The following is a 20553-nucleotide window of genomic DNA, read 5'->3' as shown; positions in this document are numbered from 1 at the left end:
AGAAAGCTTGTCAGCAGTTTGTTTTGTGGAAGGAAAATTCCCAGCAGGGCGCTCTGCATATACTGGGTCCTTAGCAGCTACTGGTTTGTTTTGATTTGACGTGAATATTCAAAGTTCACCTGCATGGTTTTTACCAAATGAAGATGAACTACTTCCTAGTCTTACCTTCTATTTAAAAGCACAGAATGGAACTATTTTAGTACAGGGAGGTCTGAAATAAATACTGGACTAAGCACTCCAAAGTAATCTAACCAGTATGTCTAAACACAGGAGTATCTACACAACACCTGAATTTAGTTTCTGCATCATGCAATTTATGTGAAGCCCATGAAAAAAATGCTTGATAAGAATCATTCCTAGAAGGTAATACTAATTTTCTGACCAAAAAATGATGAATAAGAATTTTGTTTTCCCAAGTTAAAAGACGAAAGGTTCCGTTTTCTTCACTTAACTAACCGCAAGCCTTCATGCCTTGGGCCTAAGGGGATTACGTTTATAATTTACAATGTTCTTGTTTTTAGAAGGACAGGGCACTTGTCACTCACTGTTATACACTCTTTTCTTTCAGAGGTCCTGCTCAGCTAGGCCAGCAGTTCATCTGTAAGGTTCACAAGTTCATCCCTTCACTTCCTCCAGGTCAGAAATGCTGGGTTAGTGATGAAGAGGAAAGGCAGGGACCTGGACGTGTGTCTGTATGTGAGTATGTGTGTGCTGGGCAGTAAGTGGGTTTGCCCGGTAGACACCAGTCATCTGACTGTCCTCAGGAGAGCAGGAGCCTCCAGCACCCTCATGGTTCTTCAGAGGAGGTCTGTCTCCTTCCCATAACTCCTCTGTGAACCTTCCCCTGACACACAGCAGATGCCCTCAGAATTCAGCTAATTACTGGTTAACAAGCTGCCACACTCTTAAAAATCTGTGATGAAATAAAGGAAAAAAGAGGGCAAATTTACTGAGGACTGACACACAAGATGATCTCAGAAAATCTATTCTTAGCACCATTATGATATACCCCAATTATTTCACATCACAAATGTCTACACTTAGCCTAGAAAGGACTATCATTTTCATTTTTTAGGTCCAACTCTGTTCTCCATTTGGAAACAAATAATATAGTGGAATCAAGGATGTCAGCCTGGTTCCAGGAAATTCATCTTACGGTACCCTTTAGGAGATGCCAATAGGATCTATACCATCTCTTACAATGTTTTCCTTCCATTTGTCTGTGGCTGCGGCACCAGGCTATACAGACAAAGATGACTGTAAATGGGGAAGTAAGGGTTTGCTTCTATTAATGTCTAAATTTATACTGCTTTGGTCGGGTCCTTGTAGTAAGCATATGTGTATGTAAGTCTACATGTGTGTGTGTTTGTGTGTGTGTGTGTGTGTAATCTGCAATTATTAATAGTAACAGTATGACTACATTCTGGGACTGTAAAAGGAGATTTTACTATTTACTTTTTTAATTCCAATGAAAAGGAACTTTTTGTAAAGCCTAAGGAAAAGAAAAACAATATTTTCTGCTTTGATAGAATTCCAAAATGCTTCTTTCCATAGCGATATTATGACCTGGTATTTATATTATTAGTTCTTTCTGACCTAGGTCCCAATTGTATAGTCCAGTACAGATGCCAATGGCTGCAACTTCACTGCTGGACAATCTTTTTTTCATGCCTGTTTAAAGAAAGAAATGCTTGTGTTTGCAACACGTTAGGGGGACCACTCAGAAGTCTTTAACTGGATTTAATAACACTGGTTAACACAGTCAGTTTGCTGTTAGCACTCGTCAAACACGATTATGCAAACATATGCCTGTCTCTGGTTCAAAAAGGGTTCTGAAAACCAGTTAGCATGAGAGTTCTTAGCTTGGTTCTCTATCTGTGGAAGTTTCTTTCCCATACCTCCGATCTTGGCGTTGAAAGCAATTCCAACTGTGCAGTGAGAGTTGTTTGCTGCGGCGGCCACTTCTCCAGCACAGCGGGTCCCATGCCTGCAGGGAGAACACACACACTTTCTAAAGCAAGACACCTCATTCTCACAAATTCAACACGTCCTTGCCACCACCCAGACTTCAAAGTGGCGGACAATGTAGGTAGCAAGCTGTGGGTGTTTCTGGAACTTCGTACCCAAGTAGCACTTGCTCTGTCCATAACTTTAAGCACTTAAGTATATTCTGTTTTGGAATTACAGTCTTGTATGTTTATTTTTGATATCTCACTTTCTTAAGTAGAAATTCTCCTTGAAAGCTAAGATAAAATTTTATGTTTCCTTGTGTTGTCCACACTTTTGCTGTCCTATATGGTAACCACCAGCCACGTGCGGCTAAGAGGGTACTTGAAATGGGGCTAGTGTGACCTTATCTTAATTTTTAACTTTATTTAATTTTAATTAAATTTAATTTTAATTATGTTTAATTTTAAATAAATAAAATTATTTAATTTTGATTTCAATTAAATTATTAGAAAATTTAAGGATGTGGGTATGAAAATCTACTTTTTAAACTGGAAATTCAAACACAGATCAAGGATCTCCAATGAAAATTTATCTTCTAAAATGGGATTGCTGTAAATACACACTGGACTTCAAAGATCTTGTATGAAAAGACAATGTAAAATAACTCATTAATTTTTTATATCAATTACATGTTGAAATATTTTACTTAAGAAAATATAGTCTCAAAATCTGTTTCATCTGTTTGTTTTCACCTTTATACTGCTTTTTTAAACTGAGGCTGCCAGAAAAGTACAATATTTTTCGAAAGATATTCCTTGTTATTTCTCACCACAGTAAATAACTTTGTTCTTTGATCAGAAAAATCTTTTAGTTGAAAGGACTTCTAAGATCACCTTATCCAAGGATGGCAAAGAAGTGTCAGGCGCCAAGGACAACCTGCTTAGGAGTGGTGGCCTAACACCGTGTGTGCTGGGAATTCTGGGGCGTGGCTCAGCCCAGAGAAAGAAGACAGGACTGATGACTAACGCCCGTCCTGGATGCAGGAGGAGGGTGTGACACCCACTGTGGTGTACTTCTCACTGCTAAGCAGGTCCAATGCCCACCTCCCTTCCTGCATTTTTAGAGATAAGGGCACTTACGGAGGCCCTGAGGTGTAAAGAGATCTGTCGAAAACAGTGACTAAACCTCAGGCCCCTCAAATTCTACTTTAGTACTTTTCATTTTACAGCATATTCTACACACTCATCATGGGATATAACTGTCGTCTGTACAGCTATAAACAGGTGCCGCTTACAACTGACAGGTACATACCAGGTGATACAGAAGAGATATATCCTGCTTTTTCCACTTAGCAGTGCCATGCGTATCTTTCTGTGTCATTTAAACGGTTACTATCGTTCCTTATACTCTTTTAAGTATAATAAATTTACATATACAAATGGCATATATATACACATATATGAATGTGTGTGTGTGTGTATACATATGCTATATATATATATACATGTATATAGATGCAACACAATCTATTCCTAGAAATTTACCCAGGTTTTTACTAGTATTAAAGAGGCTACAAAGAACAGTCTTGTCTATATATAATTTTATGTCTACCTTGGGACAAATTTCTAAAAGTGGCATTACTGGATCAAAGAGTACAGAATATACTGTCGAATTGTTAACAGAAGATGAAAGTAATATAACTGAACCTCATAAAAACTGCAAGACTGATAAATATTACTACAAAACAGCAAAATTTTGTGCATGACCAAAAAAGACCATAAGCCAAACTGACAATATGAAGAATGGAGAAAACATCTGGACAAGCCCCTGCATGTATAAACCCTGATGTGTGAGCTTTTCAATCTTTTTCATCCTGGCCAAGCTGACATGAACATTATCCCTTGTTGCTTCCCCTCTTTATCACTTCTGATTACACTTGATACTGTACATCTTTTCAAATATTTATTAGCTATTTCTGTTTCTTGTTTTGTGAATAACCTTTGCACGCCCTTTGCCCAAATTACTTGTTGCGTTTCCATCATATCTGCTGCAAATAGACTCCAACATAACAATCTTTTTTGTAGCAATTTTAGGTTGTCACACACGGCATTTAATTTTGATGTACTCAAAATCATCTTGCCCTTCTGATATCTGGTTATACCACTTTAATCATCAGAAAAATGATCTCTTTTTAAAAGAAAAAACATCTTTTTTTTGTAAGCCTCAAGCTAAACTACTAATTTTCCCATGAGCATGGCAATTACTTACTATGATTCTTCGTTAGCCTTTTATTGCATATGACTTCATGGTGTAAGTTGTTTTTATTCAAATGTCAAATTCCCTTTATGAGGCTACTGTTCTTATACTTCATTGCTCTATCATTAATTAATTCAAGTGCTACTGGATCATAGGACATCTGTTTTTAATTCTGCTCTGGTTTACTCTATGCCCCATGAGTTATTTAGAAGTACAATTTTAAAATTTCAAAAGTATGCAGGTGTTTATGTTTTTGATATCAGTAACTTGATTACCTTATGATAAAATAATTTTTATGAAGCAATCGTTTGAATTTTGTGAGACTCAGAAAATGGCCAAGTATGTGATCAATTTTTATAAATGTTCCATGTGGTTGAAAGAATGTATGTTCCCAATTGTTCCATTATGTCAAGCTTGTTCATCACATTGTGGATTTGTTAATGGTCTTCGCACTGCTATCAATTTTTATTGCATTTAGAATGGAATTATCAAATCTCTCTAGTGAAGCAAATTGTTTATGAATATATAGTAACACTCTATGGTTCTTGCAATAACAAAATTAATGGTATCTGGTTAACATTTAAATTATGTACCATTTGATCCTTTTACTTTCAAACATTTTGTGTTCATATTAGTTAAGTCTCATAAATAGAATATAGTTATTTGAAGGGGGAGCTAGGCTATCTTTGTCTTTAAGAGTTAGTCCATTTACAGTGATTGTATCTATTCATATATTCACGTTCATTTCTGTATTTTTTTTAACCTGTGCTAGTTTGGATGTTACGTGTTCTATCTATCACTTAGTGGTTATCCTCGATATTTGATCATGGATATCTAAGATCACAAAGTCTAAAGTTATTAATACTTTTTTCAATTTTTCCCAAACAATACAGACTTAATGTTTTAACTCTGATTACCCACCTCTTGACATGATCTCCCCCTATTTATAGTTATACATTGGATTTTTAAACTCTAGAAATCACCCGTGACTGTTACTATTTTAAACAATCAATGTTTGTTTAGTTTTATAAAGACATTCTTTGCTATGTTGATTTCTGTAGCTCCTATTTCCTTCCAGGATCACTGATTTCTTTCTGAAGAACATTCTATAAATGCACTCTTCAGAGAGGCTTTCGGTAACCTCAGAAAATGACTTTATTCTACTGTTGTTCTTAAAAACTACTTTCACTGGATGTAGAATTCTAGACTAATGGCACTTCAAAGATACCATTCCACTGCTTCTTTGCTTCCATTGTTTCTGGTAAGAAATCAGCCATCTGGCAATCTAGATCTCTCTGGATGCTTTTCAGATCTTTGTCTTTTCTATTCTGCAGGTTCATTAAGATGCAATATGTGTAGATTTAAAAAAAATTCTTTCTTGGAATTCCTAAGCCTCAGTTTAATGTTTAAATCTTCAGAAACCTCAGGTACTACCTTTGAAAACTGCCTTCACATCATTCTATGGTGGTTCCTCTTATCAGAATCCCAATTAAGCATACATTAGACCTTTCACACTATCTTAATCTTCAATCTCGCCTTCCCATATCCTTCTCTCTTTTGGCTGTGTTCTGTGTAACTTGCTGAGTCCTATATTTCATTTATCCTATCTTCAGCCATGACTGTTTAATCATTTCACTGCATTATTCTTTTCAGTTACTATATGTTTTATTTTTTGAAGTTCTTTTTTCAAATCCACCTGTTTAATTGGGACAGTCAGTTTTTTTAAAAAATACTTTTTGACGTTCATTTCTTGATACATATGCATTACATCTAATAATTCTAAATAGGTGAATCTAATTCTACTTGTTTTTTCTACTGGCTTCTTTTCATGGTGATCTTTCTCCCATGTAATTGGTGAATTGTCCATTTAGGATATCCCATCGTTTAGGCTTTTACCTTTGTGAAGTCTTTGGGAAATGCATTTTTTAAAAAACAAGAATTAAATTCGCTTCTGCCATTTATCCTGGGCTACACCAACCAGGATATGTTCAACCAAGTTTAAAATTTGGGCCATACAAGTAATATGGTTTACAGGTGCAAATTCCACAAGAGCAGTTAGTTATCCTCAAAAGTAATTATTTATCCTCTTCTCCCACTTTCTTACCCATGGTGAGAAAATCAAATACATCCTCCATCTCTCTGTGTAGGCTTTCTTTTTCTATAGTTACTGTACTGAAGCTAGTGCCTTGGGGGTTCTGTTTTATGCAGAAATCCTCTCTCAGACCTTTGGACCAAGGCCTTGTCTCCTGCCATCCCTGCACTTTTTAAAATCCAGCTCCAGGCTGGCTGGGATTGGTCAGTCACCCTGGGAAATGCCTAGTGTCCACCTACTGCCCACCTAGTTTATAGATTTGAGCTTTCCCAGAGAAATACTGCTGGTGTCCCATTAGCTTGACCATGCACTGAAAAGTTCTTTAATATACTCCCAGGAGTTTTGGATGTACTGTAGCAGGGGAGTTTAATTGAATATCTATTCTACCATATTATTAAAACATAGAAGAAGTAACTTGGTTCTGTATTTCTAAAATGCAATAACACCTTTCACATACTATGTGCATCAGTAATGTACAGTGAATGTAAGTGAAGAACAGAGTGACTATTTTCCTTATAAAAACATTTCTAGTAACAGTTTCTGTACAGGGCTCTACATTATGATATAGGGACTATTTTGGGGAGACAGGAAAGTTATACTCTACTGCTGACACATATATTTTAAACATCAGTTAAGTCATATATTGCAGCATACTGTAATTGAGGGTCCAAATTGCTAGCTCAACTACAGTAAACAGCCCACTCTTCAGATGACAATGATTATTATTTCAAGTAAAGTACTAGTCATCTTTTTTATTTTTATATCTCCGTTGGACTCTGTTTTGACATGGATTTAAAATAGATCACAGAACAATTGATATCATCATGACCTATTCAAGTACGTGAACATGATTCAATTTCTTCCTTCTCCCACAGAACAAAATGTCAGCAAAAAGTACATTCACAATGTCAGTTAAATATGAAAGTCACAAAACAGACAAAATCTGTTTTTCAGATGTATGCTTCTTCAGGGATGACACAGTATGAGCATTTAAATTATTTTCAGCATAAGAAGAAAGTTTTAGTAGATTTTAGTCCAGAAAACAATTAGATTACACTCTGACCCACCTCCACCTAAATAAGAACTTTACTAGACAAGTCCCACATAAAGTCCCTTGGAAAATGAGTCACCTGTTTAGCTTTCTTGAATATGTTCACAATATTACTAAGATACATATTTCCTGAGACTTCTAGAAAATAACCTCATTATGTAAATTTTATAAGGATAAATAAACCAGTGACTTAAAATAAGACTGGGACATTGTGCTGTACACCAGAAATTGACATACTGTAACTGATGGTACTTCAATAAAAAAAAATAAATAAAAATAAAAAATAAAAGAATAAATTGGACATCATCTGAAATAAAATGCATTCAGACAAACTAGGACTTAAAAATGCATCACTTCTCTGAATCTCTTAAGGATATTGTCATTGCTGCCAGGACCCTAGTGAGTGTAAGATGTTTTATGTAATTTTTTCTTGAATAAACCGTTTTGGCTCTTAATGAGCATCTTGACTTAAAAACCATGTCTGTCTTTGTCCTACTGCTTTTTCTTACTCAGGAAAAGAAAGTTTTCTATCTGTTACACCCTCAACAATAAACTGTTATAATGATAGGTCTCGAGGTTTTACCCTGGCTGAATGATCGAAAAGATAGAAAATCAGATCAGAGAGGGCCTGTTAGCACATATCTGTAATACTGTGAACATAAACAAGTTAGGTGAAGAGAATCTAAAATATAAATTCATGTGGTCTATTACATCTTGCTAGGTAGTAAAATATTACCTAAATTTCTTATTTGCTTTGTCTCCAAGTCCTCCAATCACACTGCTTTGTGAACTTTTTCCTTCATACGAGTTAGCGGGGATGGAAATACAAACTCATTTGAGATTTACCATGAATCTGAAGACAAGATGCGAGTAAGCTCAGCAATGAGTCAGAGATATCAGGTCATGTGTAAAAGGTCTCCGTTACAGATATCACTGCATTGCTTAAAAGTCAAAGTTATACACGAACAGAATCAAGCCATGGCAAGTTGGAGAAAGACTACTTTCTATTTCTTTTCTTCCTCGGAACAAACATCTTTAACTATGCATGGATTCTATGCCCCCGTCCCCTCCTCCACTGTTTCTATTCCCTTTTGACATCTGGTGTGCCCATCTTTGGCATATTTTGATTTTGTTTAAATCTACGTGAAAACCTTCCATTTGGATCTATTTCAAAAGCCCCGTTAGAAAGGGAGGGGAAAGCAAGAAACTGTGATGTGGGTGAGGTGTTCTCCCATGTACCACTTAGAATTGCTGTTTGACAGCTCATGTTCTTGTTAATATTACCACTTTATGTTTGTACCACACTCTCCACTTTTCAAAGTATTTTAACCTCATTGGATTCTCACTTCAACCCTGTGAAGTAAGCAAAACAGACTTTACTTTTCGTACTCTGCAAATGAGAATATTTAGTGCGTCAGACAGTGATTGGAAGGTATAAACAATGACAGGACAAAGACTAGATCTGGATCTCCTGGGTCCTTATATAACGCCATTTCACTCTCCCAAGCAAGGGGCCCACATTTGAATGATTGCCAAGATTTCATGACTTCTTTGCTTGCTATCTCCCTTATCTTGTGGGGTAGAGGCAACTTTATTTCTTCATTACTATTGATGACAGACATATTTGACAATATATTTTATAGACTCTCCATGATAAATTATTCAACTTGAGTTATAAGGAGGAAATGTTAGGAATCTTAAAAATGAAAGCTGAAGAAGGGAAAATAGCTGAAAAAAGCTGTCTTCAGCAGAAAGCTTGAGAAACATACAAGAGGAAAAAAAAAGTAAAGTAAAATTTTTAAAAAGAAGAAAATCACCCAGTCCACTTTTGGGGACTAGTTTTTGTGAGACAATTAAGATAATAGCTTCTGGTGTGACTACAATTATACATAGTCCCTAAGGCTTCAATAATATTAAATTTTCTTTTATTATACTAGAAAGAAACTCGGGAAAACTCATTCAAAATAACTGCTATGGACTGACTGTTCCTGTCTATCCCACCCCCATTTCACATACTGAAACCCCAATCACCATGTGATGATATCTGGAGTCGAGGACTTGGGGAGGTAATTAGGTCATGAGGGTGGTAACCTCATGTTGGGATGAGAGCCCGTCCATCTTATCTCTTCTTAGAAAAGAAAAGAAATGAGAGAGATTGCTTCCTTTCTTTCCCGTCACCTTGTAAGAAGGCAGCCACCTACAAGCCAAAACCCAAATCTACCAGTACCTTAATATTGGACTTCCCAGCCTCAACTGAAAAATAACTGAAAAATAAAGGTTTGTTGTTTAAGTCACCCAGTCTATAGTTTTTTGTTAGGGCAGCCTGGACGAAGACAATGACAAATAAACAGACACACAAAACAATATTATAGTCACAGATCCTTTCATAGACTAATAATGAAAGAATCTTAAGCATGAACTTAAACTTTTGACAGTTTTTATACTTAACAATAGACATTGTGACTCCTTCTTTGGGCCCTCAGGAATAATATATACAATATTTAAAGAAATTAATAGAAGTTAGCATTCGTCAACTGCCCTATGTTGCAGATATGTTGCAGGCAAGGAAATAAAATGAAAATATACAGTATAATATTAGGTAGTTAATAGGACACTACTAAGAATTGGCATCAGATATATCGTATGTAAATGACTAGTAAGTATTAAAAACAAGCCAAAGAATATTTCTTTTGGAGGGTTAAAAGTATTGTTAGTTTGACATACACATACATATACACACACACGAGTGCACGTAAAAACTGGTGAAATTTGAATAAGGTGTATAAATTGCATTAATGTCAATTTCCTGGTTTTGATATTTTACTATAGTTACAAACATTATTCCTATTGGGGGAATTTAGGTGAAGGATACGAGAGGGACCTCGACTGTTTTTTAAACTTTGTGAGTTTATATATATATTTTTAAAGTTTAAAAGTCATTGTAGGTCTGAAGAATTTGTACAGTTTCTATAATATTGGTTGTAATTCAACAAGAATATTTCAGTCAGAACACAAAATATTGACAATAAAATAAATAAAACTGAGTGGTCAGTAAACTGTTTCAGAAGTGCTTTCTCACCTCTGCCATATCCTCTCGTCCTTTTCTCCCCAGCCTAGGAAAATGGTTTATTCATTGTTAACTGAATTCCTTGTTAACTATGCTAGCCCACATCTGAAGGAAAGAACAGATAGCTTGGTTTATCAGAAAACCTAGTTCTTCACTTTTGCTGCTTTCTCAGCTACAGTGCTGCATGCAATGATGAAGTACAGCAAAACCCACGCAGGCTCGTGTGTTGTGTGTATATGTGCATGTACATGGTCCTGACCAAGATGGTAACCAGCTTTTTTTCAGCCTTCCTGCCCTTATTTTAGGGACTGACAACAACATCAAGGCACTTGGGTACGAGTGATGCCTTTGATGAAATACACTAATCACAATGGTGGAACGCTGCCCTTTTTGTTGGCTCCCTGGTTAATACTCTAAATTCACCTCATCATGCTTTTTGGCTCCTCTTTTTGCTTTCATGGTTGGTCTTCCACTTGTTACTTGAACTTAATTCTATGCGCTCAGAGTGCCCATGCCTGTCTCTATCCCCGAGTGATTCCACGATGCTGTTCCTACCCCACTGGCTCTCTTAAGAGCCCACACCCCTGCTCTCCAAGCTCTCTAACCTCTTGTCAGAGGGTTCTGTTTAGTCATTGAAACTTAGATCTACTCCATGTGTAGAACTTTGGGAACAGTCTGATTCATTTTCCACAAGTGGAGGACTGAGAAATTGTTTCCCTTACTCCTTGACTATGAACATTCAGAAATTAGTGATTCCTGCTGAGTCTTTTTAGGTCTGTTCTAAGTGAGCTGGTAGTCAGGAGTTTTGTCTTGGAAGTTCATAGATGTGGGTCTGGAGGACCCACCTCTTCCCTGGAATTGGAGGGTGCTGCATGATGCCCATCTTTCCTACTGGACATCTGCCTGCCTTATCAGGATAAGTAATGATGACAGTTCCAGAACATAGAAATATCACACTTCTTTCTAAGTAAGCAATGCACTCTGTCAGGAAGGCTGTTATTTTCTTGCACAAACTATCAAAGTATCTACCAAAGAATATTTCAATTAACAATATCAAACTCTCCCAACCCTCCCTTCCACCTTCCCTCATTCCTTCCTCAAGCCCAGATAATTCACATCCTATGTCCTAGGCATCTTCCAAGCAAGGCGCATACAAAAGCTAAGTAATCTAATGTGGTGCTCACAATCTTGGGTGGGAAAGATTCTGAGAAAAGAATGAACAAAACTGTACTCCTTACCTACGAAAAAATTACTTTGGTTTTAACTTTCTAGATCTGTTCCCCTGGATATCTGATAAAGGTAGAATGTCAGCTACCAAGCAGTGTTGCTTCTGGTAAAAAATGAACCCTGGTTACTGAGTGACCATGAAGTGGGAGGCCTGTGGCCAGGACCATAAGCACATGGTGAGGAGTCTTGGCTTTGGGCTTCTGATAGTAGACACTGAAATTGAGTGTGTCCCTCCTTGTGTGGCCTGGATGCTCTATTCACAGGCTACTGAAAAATTTTGTTCCTAAGAGCATGCGGCTTCCAAGGTAAAGTGGTCTCACACACGCCTCGGTGGACCTTTCTTGCACAACTGAGGTGTCACTTGGGTGGTGGTGGTGGGACAGGAGACGAGCACAAAGTAGTCCTGGGACTGGGAAGCACTCTTGCTGAAAAAGTACAGCTGATATTGCCCTACTAGTACATTCTATACCTACCCCTCTAAGTACCACTTGTGGCCTAATGAGTTCCATGAATTCAACTGATCAATCCAACCAAAGACCTCTGACAGGGGTGTTGTAAGATTTATGCAAATAATTACCACATATTGAGGTACATGCTCATCAAGGTTTATGTACAAAGTGCTACAGGAGTTTCTGCTCTAAGAGTTCTGACTTGGGGTTGGTGTTTATGAAAATGCTCGGTATGCAATCAAAACAACTTTCTCTTCCTTACACCTGAACTGATTTTCCCGTAATTTCGCATCACCATCATTAAAAGAAAATTTCATAATTAGAACTCACCAAGGCATGAAATATGAAGCATATACTGAGTGTATATGCTGATAGACTGGGAAAAGATCTACAAAGATAATGAAAGAAATAATGACCTGTATCAAATTACAATTCTGATTTTTGTGGTCTGTTTCTTTCCATATATATTTCTCTTCTACTAATGCATACTGAAAACCATCTCATATAAATAATTCCAAGGTTGCAGAAACAAGAGACCAGGATGCTAGAATGTGCCCTACACAGACAGTATTTCAGTTTCACCTGGACTCCTGTATATAGGTAAACTCCCATTTTATGAATATTATAATGACCTAGTTAACTATATGTAATGAGACTACTCCGATGTCCTAGCCCATCACTAGGGAACTTTTCTAAATCATTCATTCAGCAAATATTTATTGAGAACCTACCACATCCTGAGGAATGCATTAGTCACTAAGGATTCAAACAGTGAGGAAAATAGATATAATATAATGTAGTTTCAATGAATTCCACTGGCCTAGAAACCCTGAATAACAGGCAATAATTCTCAAGTCTATGCTCATTTAGCAGTAAAGTTCTGCTTCTATTTGCTTCTGCTAAAATAGTCAGTTAAAGATACAATTCAATACACCATAAAATAGGCTAAAAATATTTGTTTTGCTCAAACTGTTAATGACTGACTGACAGAGAAAGCTGATCTCATAAATGTTTGACTTCACTTTGCTTGAGACTGCTTCCACATCATGAATGAACTGTCAAAACACTTCTGAAGACTTGAGTCATACTTTGCAAGGAATAATGATCTAAAATAATGATCTAAGAATCCTATTTGTCTGCAACACAGTCAGTCAACTGTGGCCACAGAAGTCTGATCCAAGGGTTCCTGTGATGTTCCCTCCACAGTATACTTCGGGGTCTGAGAAGGTGGGTGGCGCTTGGTCCCAGAGTCCCTTTGCACTCTGAGAAAGAGGTCCTAGAATACAGGTAAGTAGTTCAAACACCTACTGTTCACTGGGCTATCATCATTTCAACTCAGCCACACCAAGCAACTGCCAGTCCTTCTGTTTATTAATTGCTATTCCTGGTTCTCTCCGCAGCGCTCTTAAGAACCACATCCTCATACACCAGAAGGTTCTCAACATTATGGAAGTACGAAACCAACAATTCAGGAATCCCTTCCTCTCAAACATATAATTTATCATAATCCCTAATTATTGATTCAACATTTTAGCATAGAAGTCATATTTCATTTAGAAATAATATAAGGGATGGGTCTTTATTATGATGGTATTTGCCTCTGTTCATGAGCAGGGTTGGTGAACATTTTCAGTAATGGGCCAAACAGTAAATATTTTAGGCTTCATAGGGCCACATACAGTCTCTGTGATATCTTCTTCTTCTTTTTTTTTTTTTTAAAGCCCTTTGAAATCGTAAAAACCATTCTTAGGCAGAGTCACTGGGCAGATTTACCTGCAACGTACAAATTGCCAGTCTCTGGTGTCTAGGCATGCAGGGTAAATACAGTCATAGCTATTAATGTTTTTTGGGGAACCAAAAAATACATGCTCTACCTTTTCTACCTCCAATTCCTATGAACTGATATTAATACTGAATACTATTTTATGTAAATTCACCAACTCAACAAATATAATGTATCATTTACATATCCACTGGTCTAATTTCCATTTGAAAAAATGCTGAATACAATTTGCAGTTTAGACATTAAATCAGTGAAGGTGGTAGCGTTCATTTATTGTTTGCCAAATAATTTCACCTGGGTTCTCGTATTTAATATAATTTGACCTCTCCAATAATCTGGCACTGCACGTACTTTAACTCCCATTTTATACGAAAGGAAATGGATATTCTTATGTGTGAAGTGACCAAGGTAATACATTCAGTTTACTGCAAAAGAACTTGAACCCAGACCTCCTGCCACCAAGTCCTAGTGTTTCCACAACAGCAAATGCACATAAATTTATGGAAGAACATGCATTCATCTTCAGGCTGACATGTACTCAACAGGGCCAGGACAAAGTAGTGATAACTTGAGACTTTCCCTGAGAGAAATTCTCAGAAGTTGCACCTTTGAAGCTATCTGGATCACCGCCCACAGGTTCTTTTTAGGGGGGTATCGTAAGTATCAGGTTTCCTAACTAGGTGAGTAAAAGAGGGATTCACAAATGATCCTACTACTAATAAAATTACCGCCGACTCAAGCATCCCTGTCCTTTTCAGCCAGGACTTTTTATCTCTGCGTAAACATAAAATGCAAACAGTACAAGGCAAATCAAGCAAATCAACTGCCTAATGAACTTGCAAAAGACACAGGATTGCATACAATCGATGCAAATAATACTTAAGAATAGCTTTAATCACACTGAGGGCTATTCAGTGTTGTTGAAAGCGAATCCTGAAGAGCGAGATTTAGTGAAAATGGAACAAGGCTGGCGACGTGACAGTGGCTTTAAATGAGAATGATTTGTCAATAAAATGATTCCAAATGGCCCTTGGAAAAACCGATTAAGATTTTTTATAAACTGAGTCTGTTTATGACTCTCCTAAAATTCAAGTTTCATAATACTACATAAAAACTACATGATTCATTTTTGTTTGGTGTAAGAATGGCTATAGCTGCATGTTCTGTTAGATAATAAACTACATGTATTTTCATCATTTTAGCTTTATTGTTTAAAATAAAACATCATTTGCATTGTTCATTACAAGACTCTGGCCCCAATTTAAGTGGACTCATTTTTAGTGTTTACTCCTCCCAACACCCATTTATCCCAATAACGAGTCTCTCATGCACTGAGTCTCCAAACTAGGAAGACTAAATTAAGCACAAGAGTAAGGAACTTGCTCCCCTCTCTTGAGAGCAGAGGTGTCATGGAGGTTGAGTCACTGCCGGGACCAGACTGGCTTGTTATCTTGACGTTCACTGTATATTTTACACAAGTCCCTTTCCATGTCCTAAGTATTTTTCTCTCAAGTCACTGGAATGCACAAGCTGTTTATATCAAGACAATCAAGAAAATACTCCCCCGTGAATACACTGTGATAATAGAAAATGTGAGGCTCTAAATTGTATGATCAGCATCAAGATTTCTCTTGAAGTATTCATGCCGTTTCTTAAGTCTGGGATAAGGATCTTATTTCCTTCATTGACATACTACTTGCTTTGGCTAGGTGTGAGACCACACTTAGAGACACAGGGGCAGCCCATGGCTGGAAGTCATTAGGTCGGGTTTTCTTTATTAATGGTAGACATTGAAACACAAAGAAACTCTTTATGTCCCAAGAGAAGTGTGTTCACAGAACTGCACTGGGTGATATTTAAGAACAAGTGTCTCATCCCTTTTTGATCTAGGATCTAAACATCTGAGAATATAAAAGAAAACATGTGCTAATGCTACTCAAGTTTTATTTTAGCATTAAGATTGATTCAACTTTTCAGACTCCAAAAAACAAAACAACTCCATTGATACTTAGACATTTTGTGTTAAAGCATTTATTTACAGTATTCTTCATTACCTTCCCTACCTAACAGTTCCAGAAAATGTAGTAGTTACAGGCGACAATCTCAGAAATGGAAAATTTTTATGGCGAAATTAACTAACACTCTCTCAAGAGTTATCATTTTCCAACTTCTGCCCCCACCATGCACTCCCTTTATCAACAGATTACTTCTTCCCCCTTCAGGTCTCAAATCACTGAGAGCACAAAACTGTCTCCTTGCAACATTTTGACCACTTTCCTGTTCAGTGACCATCACTAGGACAGCAGGTGGACAACCAGGAAGGCGATCACAGGCCAGTTAAATCTCAATGAGGTAAGAAACTTTGTGAAGGGTGGAAAAGAGATTTAAACTGAATAGTCAGAAGAGGCACTGCTGGATGTAGTATGTGTTCGATAACCATCAGTCAATAGATCAGACAATCATAAAACTGTATCCTTTTCAAAGGGAGAACAGCAAAATGACTTGGCAAACATTTTCTTTTCCTCTCCCTCTGCCACTTTAAAATGGAAGAATTCTGGATCCTTGCTGTTAACCAAATGGCATTTACAGCTCTCAGCTGGCATGGGGCAGCTGAGAATCTAAAACGAGGAATGCTTATTCCATTTCCATTTCCATGGAAACCAGTCACCAACTGGTGAAAACAAGGTAGATCAAATTTTTGAACAAGAATGTTGAAACAATCACTGTTTTAAAACTTTTCTCTTGCATCAGGATGGAGAGCATATTGTAATCTCAGGAACACACAGAGATGTGTGTTCACCACTACTTTATTGTTGCACTTCTTTTCATAATCACAATAATTACTGTATTTGCATGAGTTCTGGGGGCATTCTTTGAAGGACAGATTGCTATATATCCAATAATTAGGTCATATAATAAAATGCAAAAATTAAATGAGTTAAAAGGCTTTTTAATCAAGAAAACCTTGGAGTAATCATGTAAACTTAAGGACTTGTTTCAAAATTTATGATCACATTCCTCTTCTTCCATGTCCTCTTAGCAAACGCATGGGAAAAGAAATGTGATTTCCAGAGAACGAGTAGACTCTGATTAATTTTCTTGAAGTGGTTTAGAAGGTCCCCTCAATTTTTTGAAACACGACTATGAAAATCTGACTTTGACAAGGCCCTCGAAATAACCAGTTTTATAGTGTGGTGATGATCTCCCTAGATCAGAAATTCATTTAGCTTTTCCAAGAGAATTTCACCCTCCCTGGCCCTCCAAAAATCCAGATACCACTCCTGCCATTTGCACAGTCAGAACATAAATGTTTCAAATTGGATAGAAATTATTTCCCCCAGAGAAGTAACAGGAGGAAAAGTGTCAAAGATTCATTTCACTTGCTATGTCACTAGGCATTCCTGATGACAAAACCTCTAAAGGAACGCCAATACTGTGAATTATTACACAGATGAGCAGGGCCTATATATAGTATCCTGAACATATGAAATGTGTTTTATCTGTAATTCTTACAAAGTCATGGAGCTATTTTTTTGTCCCCAATTTATATACAGGAAACAATTAAATCTCCCAGTGATAAAAAGACTTGTCCCAGGTTATTCCTACAACCATTTAGTGTGTTTCCCCACACCAGACTTTCATGTTCACAGTTGTGCTGCTCAGACACACTTCCCTAATTGTAGCTTGTATCCCCCTAAATATCACCGAGTCTATTTCTCATCTCATTAATTAATTCTAATCTCCTCATTTTGATAAAAGATAAACACATCCAGAAATATCTAACCTCAAACACTGTTATTTTTTGAGTATACATAACTCACTTATGATGATTATTTCTAATTTTTCAGCTAAATTCTAAATCTGAAGTTGTTTCTTAAGTCGGTCCTGTTATATCTGATTTGCTTCTTTCCTAGTTATGCTAAATATTTAAGAAGTTTGACCCTAGTTTTTAAGATCAACATTATAGTTATTAAATAAGAATACAATCAGAGAGATGTTTGTGTGTAATGAGACAGAAAGAGAAGGAGGCTGATTTTTACTAGACTTCAAATATCCAAAGGAATTATCTCAAAAGTTGCACTAAACACTAATGGGCATGGCCCATTACCCTCTTTTCATCCTAAAATTATTTAGTGAAAACATATTTTTAGGCTTATGCTACTTGATTTACTCTGTTATTTTAAGAAAGGCCAGCACATAACACCTGATAGGAAAAAAAAAACCTAAATCAAAGGTTAATTAATTTATAATTTCTTTTCTGATGGCAAAGAATTAAGAATCAATTAATGATAATGAGCACAGCCCCACGTAACTTACAATACTTTCTTTCCTTGCAAGTTGCACTTTGTTTTTCAGAGTCTACATGGAAGTGCCTTAATTTTATCTATGGAAAATACTAGCAACAAGCATTCTGTATAAAGGGAAGCTTTTTTCTGTTAAACTATTAGCTATTTATAGTCAGTTAAGACAAAGAGAAACAAAACCAAAAATGGTAGTTAGGTCAATTTTAGAATTGGAATATTAGAATAAGAACAAATTAAAGTTCATTTAAAACTTATTTCTGACACTGGTTTTAAATTCTTCACCAGGAAAATCTGAATAGTTTGTATTTCATGGCCTTTCTTCCTTCCCCAGTTCTCTCAAGGAAAAAAGGCGGCAATGATTTGCCACAGAGCAGGGATGAAGTGAAACTCAGCTTTCAACTGGATTAAATTAGTAATAACCATAATGCATATCGAGATTACATCTTACAGTTAACAGTCACAAAGCATGGTAGAATGATAACCGCTTATTGAGTGCCTCTTATTCACCAGTCTCCAGCACGAACGAAGCATGCTATTTTCAGAGAGCTGTGTAAAAACTGGTTAAAACTAGAGCATGAGGCAGTAAAAGTTGACTGGTGAGGCTAAAAGATGGTGAACACATGATGAGTTCTTTGCTATCTCATTAGAGTTTGGATTTGGTCATAAAAGGTTGGAAGATAGAGGAAAAACATATTCAGATTTGAATTTCAGATAAAGGAGAAGCTCTAGGGAAAATAAGAAATTTCTAGCTTCTCTCCTTAACAACAACAAAAAAATCAAATGGCTAAATAGGAAGCTGCATTTTATTTCAAAACTTTTAAAGAGCCCACAAATACCACGACACTTCCAGCCATTACAGACATTTGGTAAACATTATTCCCTTCCATCAGTCATTTTCCACAACCCAGGTCAAATGCCACCACCTCCAGAAGCCTTCCCTATAATGTCTACCTTGCCTCCAGTGACAGCTCATCAAAACTTGGTTTCTATGGTCTAGACCACTAGTTTACAGTGGTTTGTTCTGTTATGCACAAACAGAACTTTTTCATTCAAATCTAGTTTTAGGAGAAATCCCACCATCTGAAATAGATTTTAATGAGGTTTTTAAAAAGGGCAGTGGTTTAGTTGAGGAGGGAGCTACATCCACTCCACACAGCCTTTGGAGTGACACTTGGGCAGCCTGTAAGACCCATCAACAGACTCTAGGGTTCTATCAAACACTTTTGGGAAACCAACAGTCTCCAAATCACATCTTGCCTAAAGGTGTGTTTTAACTCTATTAGTTAGGTGATAGATCAAATCTTAAATTTCTACCTACTGTAAGTATATCAGTAGCTTGGTTTTTAAGTGTTATTTTCCTAGTAGGTATTCAAAAAGTCTTTTCTGAATGAAACTATATGCCATAGAATAAGCAATAAATTCTCAAAACTAACTACAATTATTGCCATGAATGAAAAAATGCCCATTGCTTATGGATACCATATTCAAAAAAGGAGCATCCAGTATCGTGTTCCAAATTAGAGTGTATTATGTGATACAGAGAGAGTGAGTTTGGAAGTCAGATTCATTTTCATAAGCTATGTGAACTTGCCTTGAATTTTATTTTCTTCCCCGAGAAAAAGGGGACACCAGTGACATTTAATTTCAGGTTGTTTGCTGTAACTGACTTAGTTAAGCAGAAAAGTAGTGCATTAAAAGGATACTGGGAAGCTCAGAATTGTTAGGAACACAGAATTAGCAAGATGGAGGTGAAGGATCAAGAAAAACATCTGGCTGTTCTATGAGGAAAGATCTGTTGGGAGAAGGAGGAGGTAAGGAGAAAGAACACAAGCGAATTAGTGAGAGCTCAGTTGTCTTTTTCTGTCCCTAGCCTGCACACGTGCTACTGATTTTTAGACTCTAGACCACATGGCTCGTGCTTGAGACTAGAGCAAGGGAGGGTGAACAAGTTACTATTGTATCTGGTAATTTCAGCGACCATACTGGAGAGTAATCTTGGCTTTCCATCAAGACTCAAAAGACAGACATCCCTTATATATAAAATAAAATTCAGATACTAGGGGATCAAAATAATTACCTACTACCTATCTAATACAAATTTTTATAAGCCAAGTGAGAGTATGTGTAAAAAGGCCTCGTGAACTGTAAATTCTAAATAATTATTCTTGGTAGATGGCTCCTCTGTATTTGAAAAGGTGACATCTGAAATGGCTTTGAAGGAGTAACACCAGTTGAGGGAACCAGAAAACCTGCTCTTTTTTTCTCATCTCTCATGGAAAACATATACTGACCCTGCTGAACTCTAGACTTTGCCAAGTTTATAGCCCAAGGCAAAAAAACAGCCAAGCCTTCTTTGGGGGACAAAGTTATTCTC

At 36.8% G+C, this 20553-nt stretch overlaps 1 protein-coding gene across 2 annotated transcripts in view; it reads right to left on the bottom strand.

The window, feature by feature from the left end:
* The window catches only part of PCSK5 (proprotein convertase subtilisin/kexin type 5), a 413215-nt gene that overhangs the window by 254129 nt on the left and 138533 nt on the right, over positions 1-20553 (bottom strand). For both annotated transcript variants that reach the window (XM_072959607.1, XM_031677228.2), the window contains exon 6: positions 1899-1987. In XM_072959607.1, coding sequence (XP_072815708.1) covers positions 1899-1987 — 89 coding nt within the window. The remainder of the gene's footprint in view (positions 1-1898; positions 1988-20553) is intronic.

Source organism: Vicugna pacos, chromosome 4, assembly GCF_048564905.1.
Source record: "Vicugna pacos chromosome 4, VicPac4, whole genome shotgun sequence".
Classification (NCBI taxonomy): Eukaryota; Metazoa; Chordata; class Mammalia; order Artiodactyla; family Camelidae; genus Vicugna; species Vicugna pacos.
This window is presented reverse-complemented; position numbering and strand designations above follow the sequence as displayed.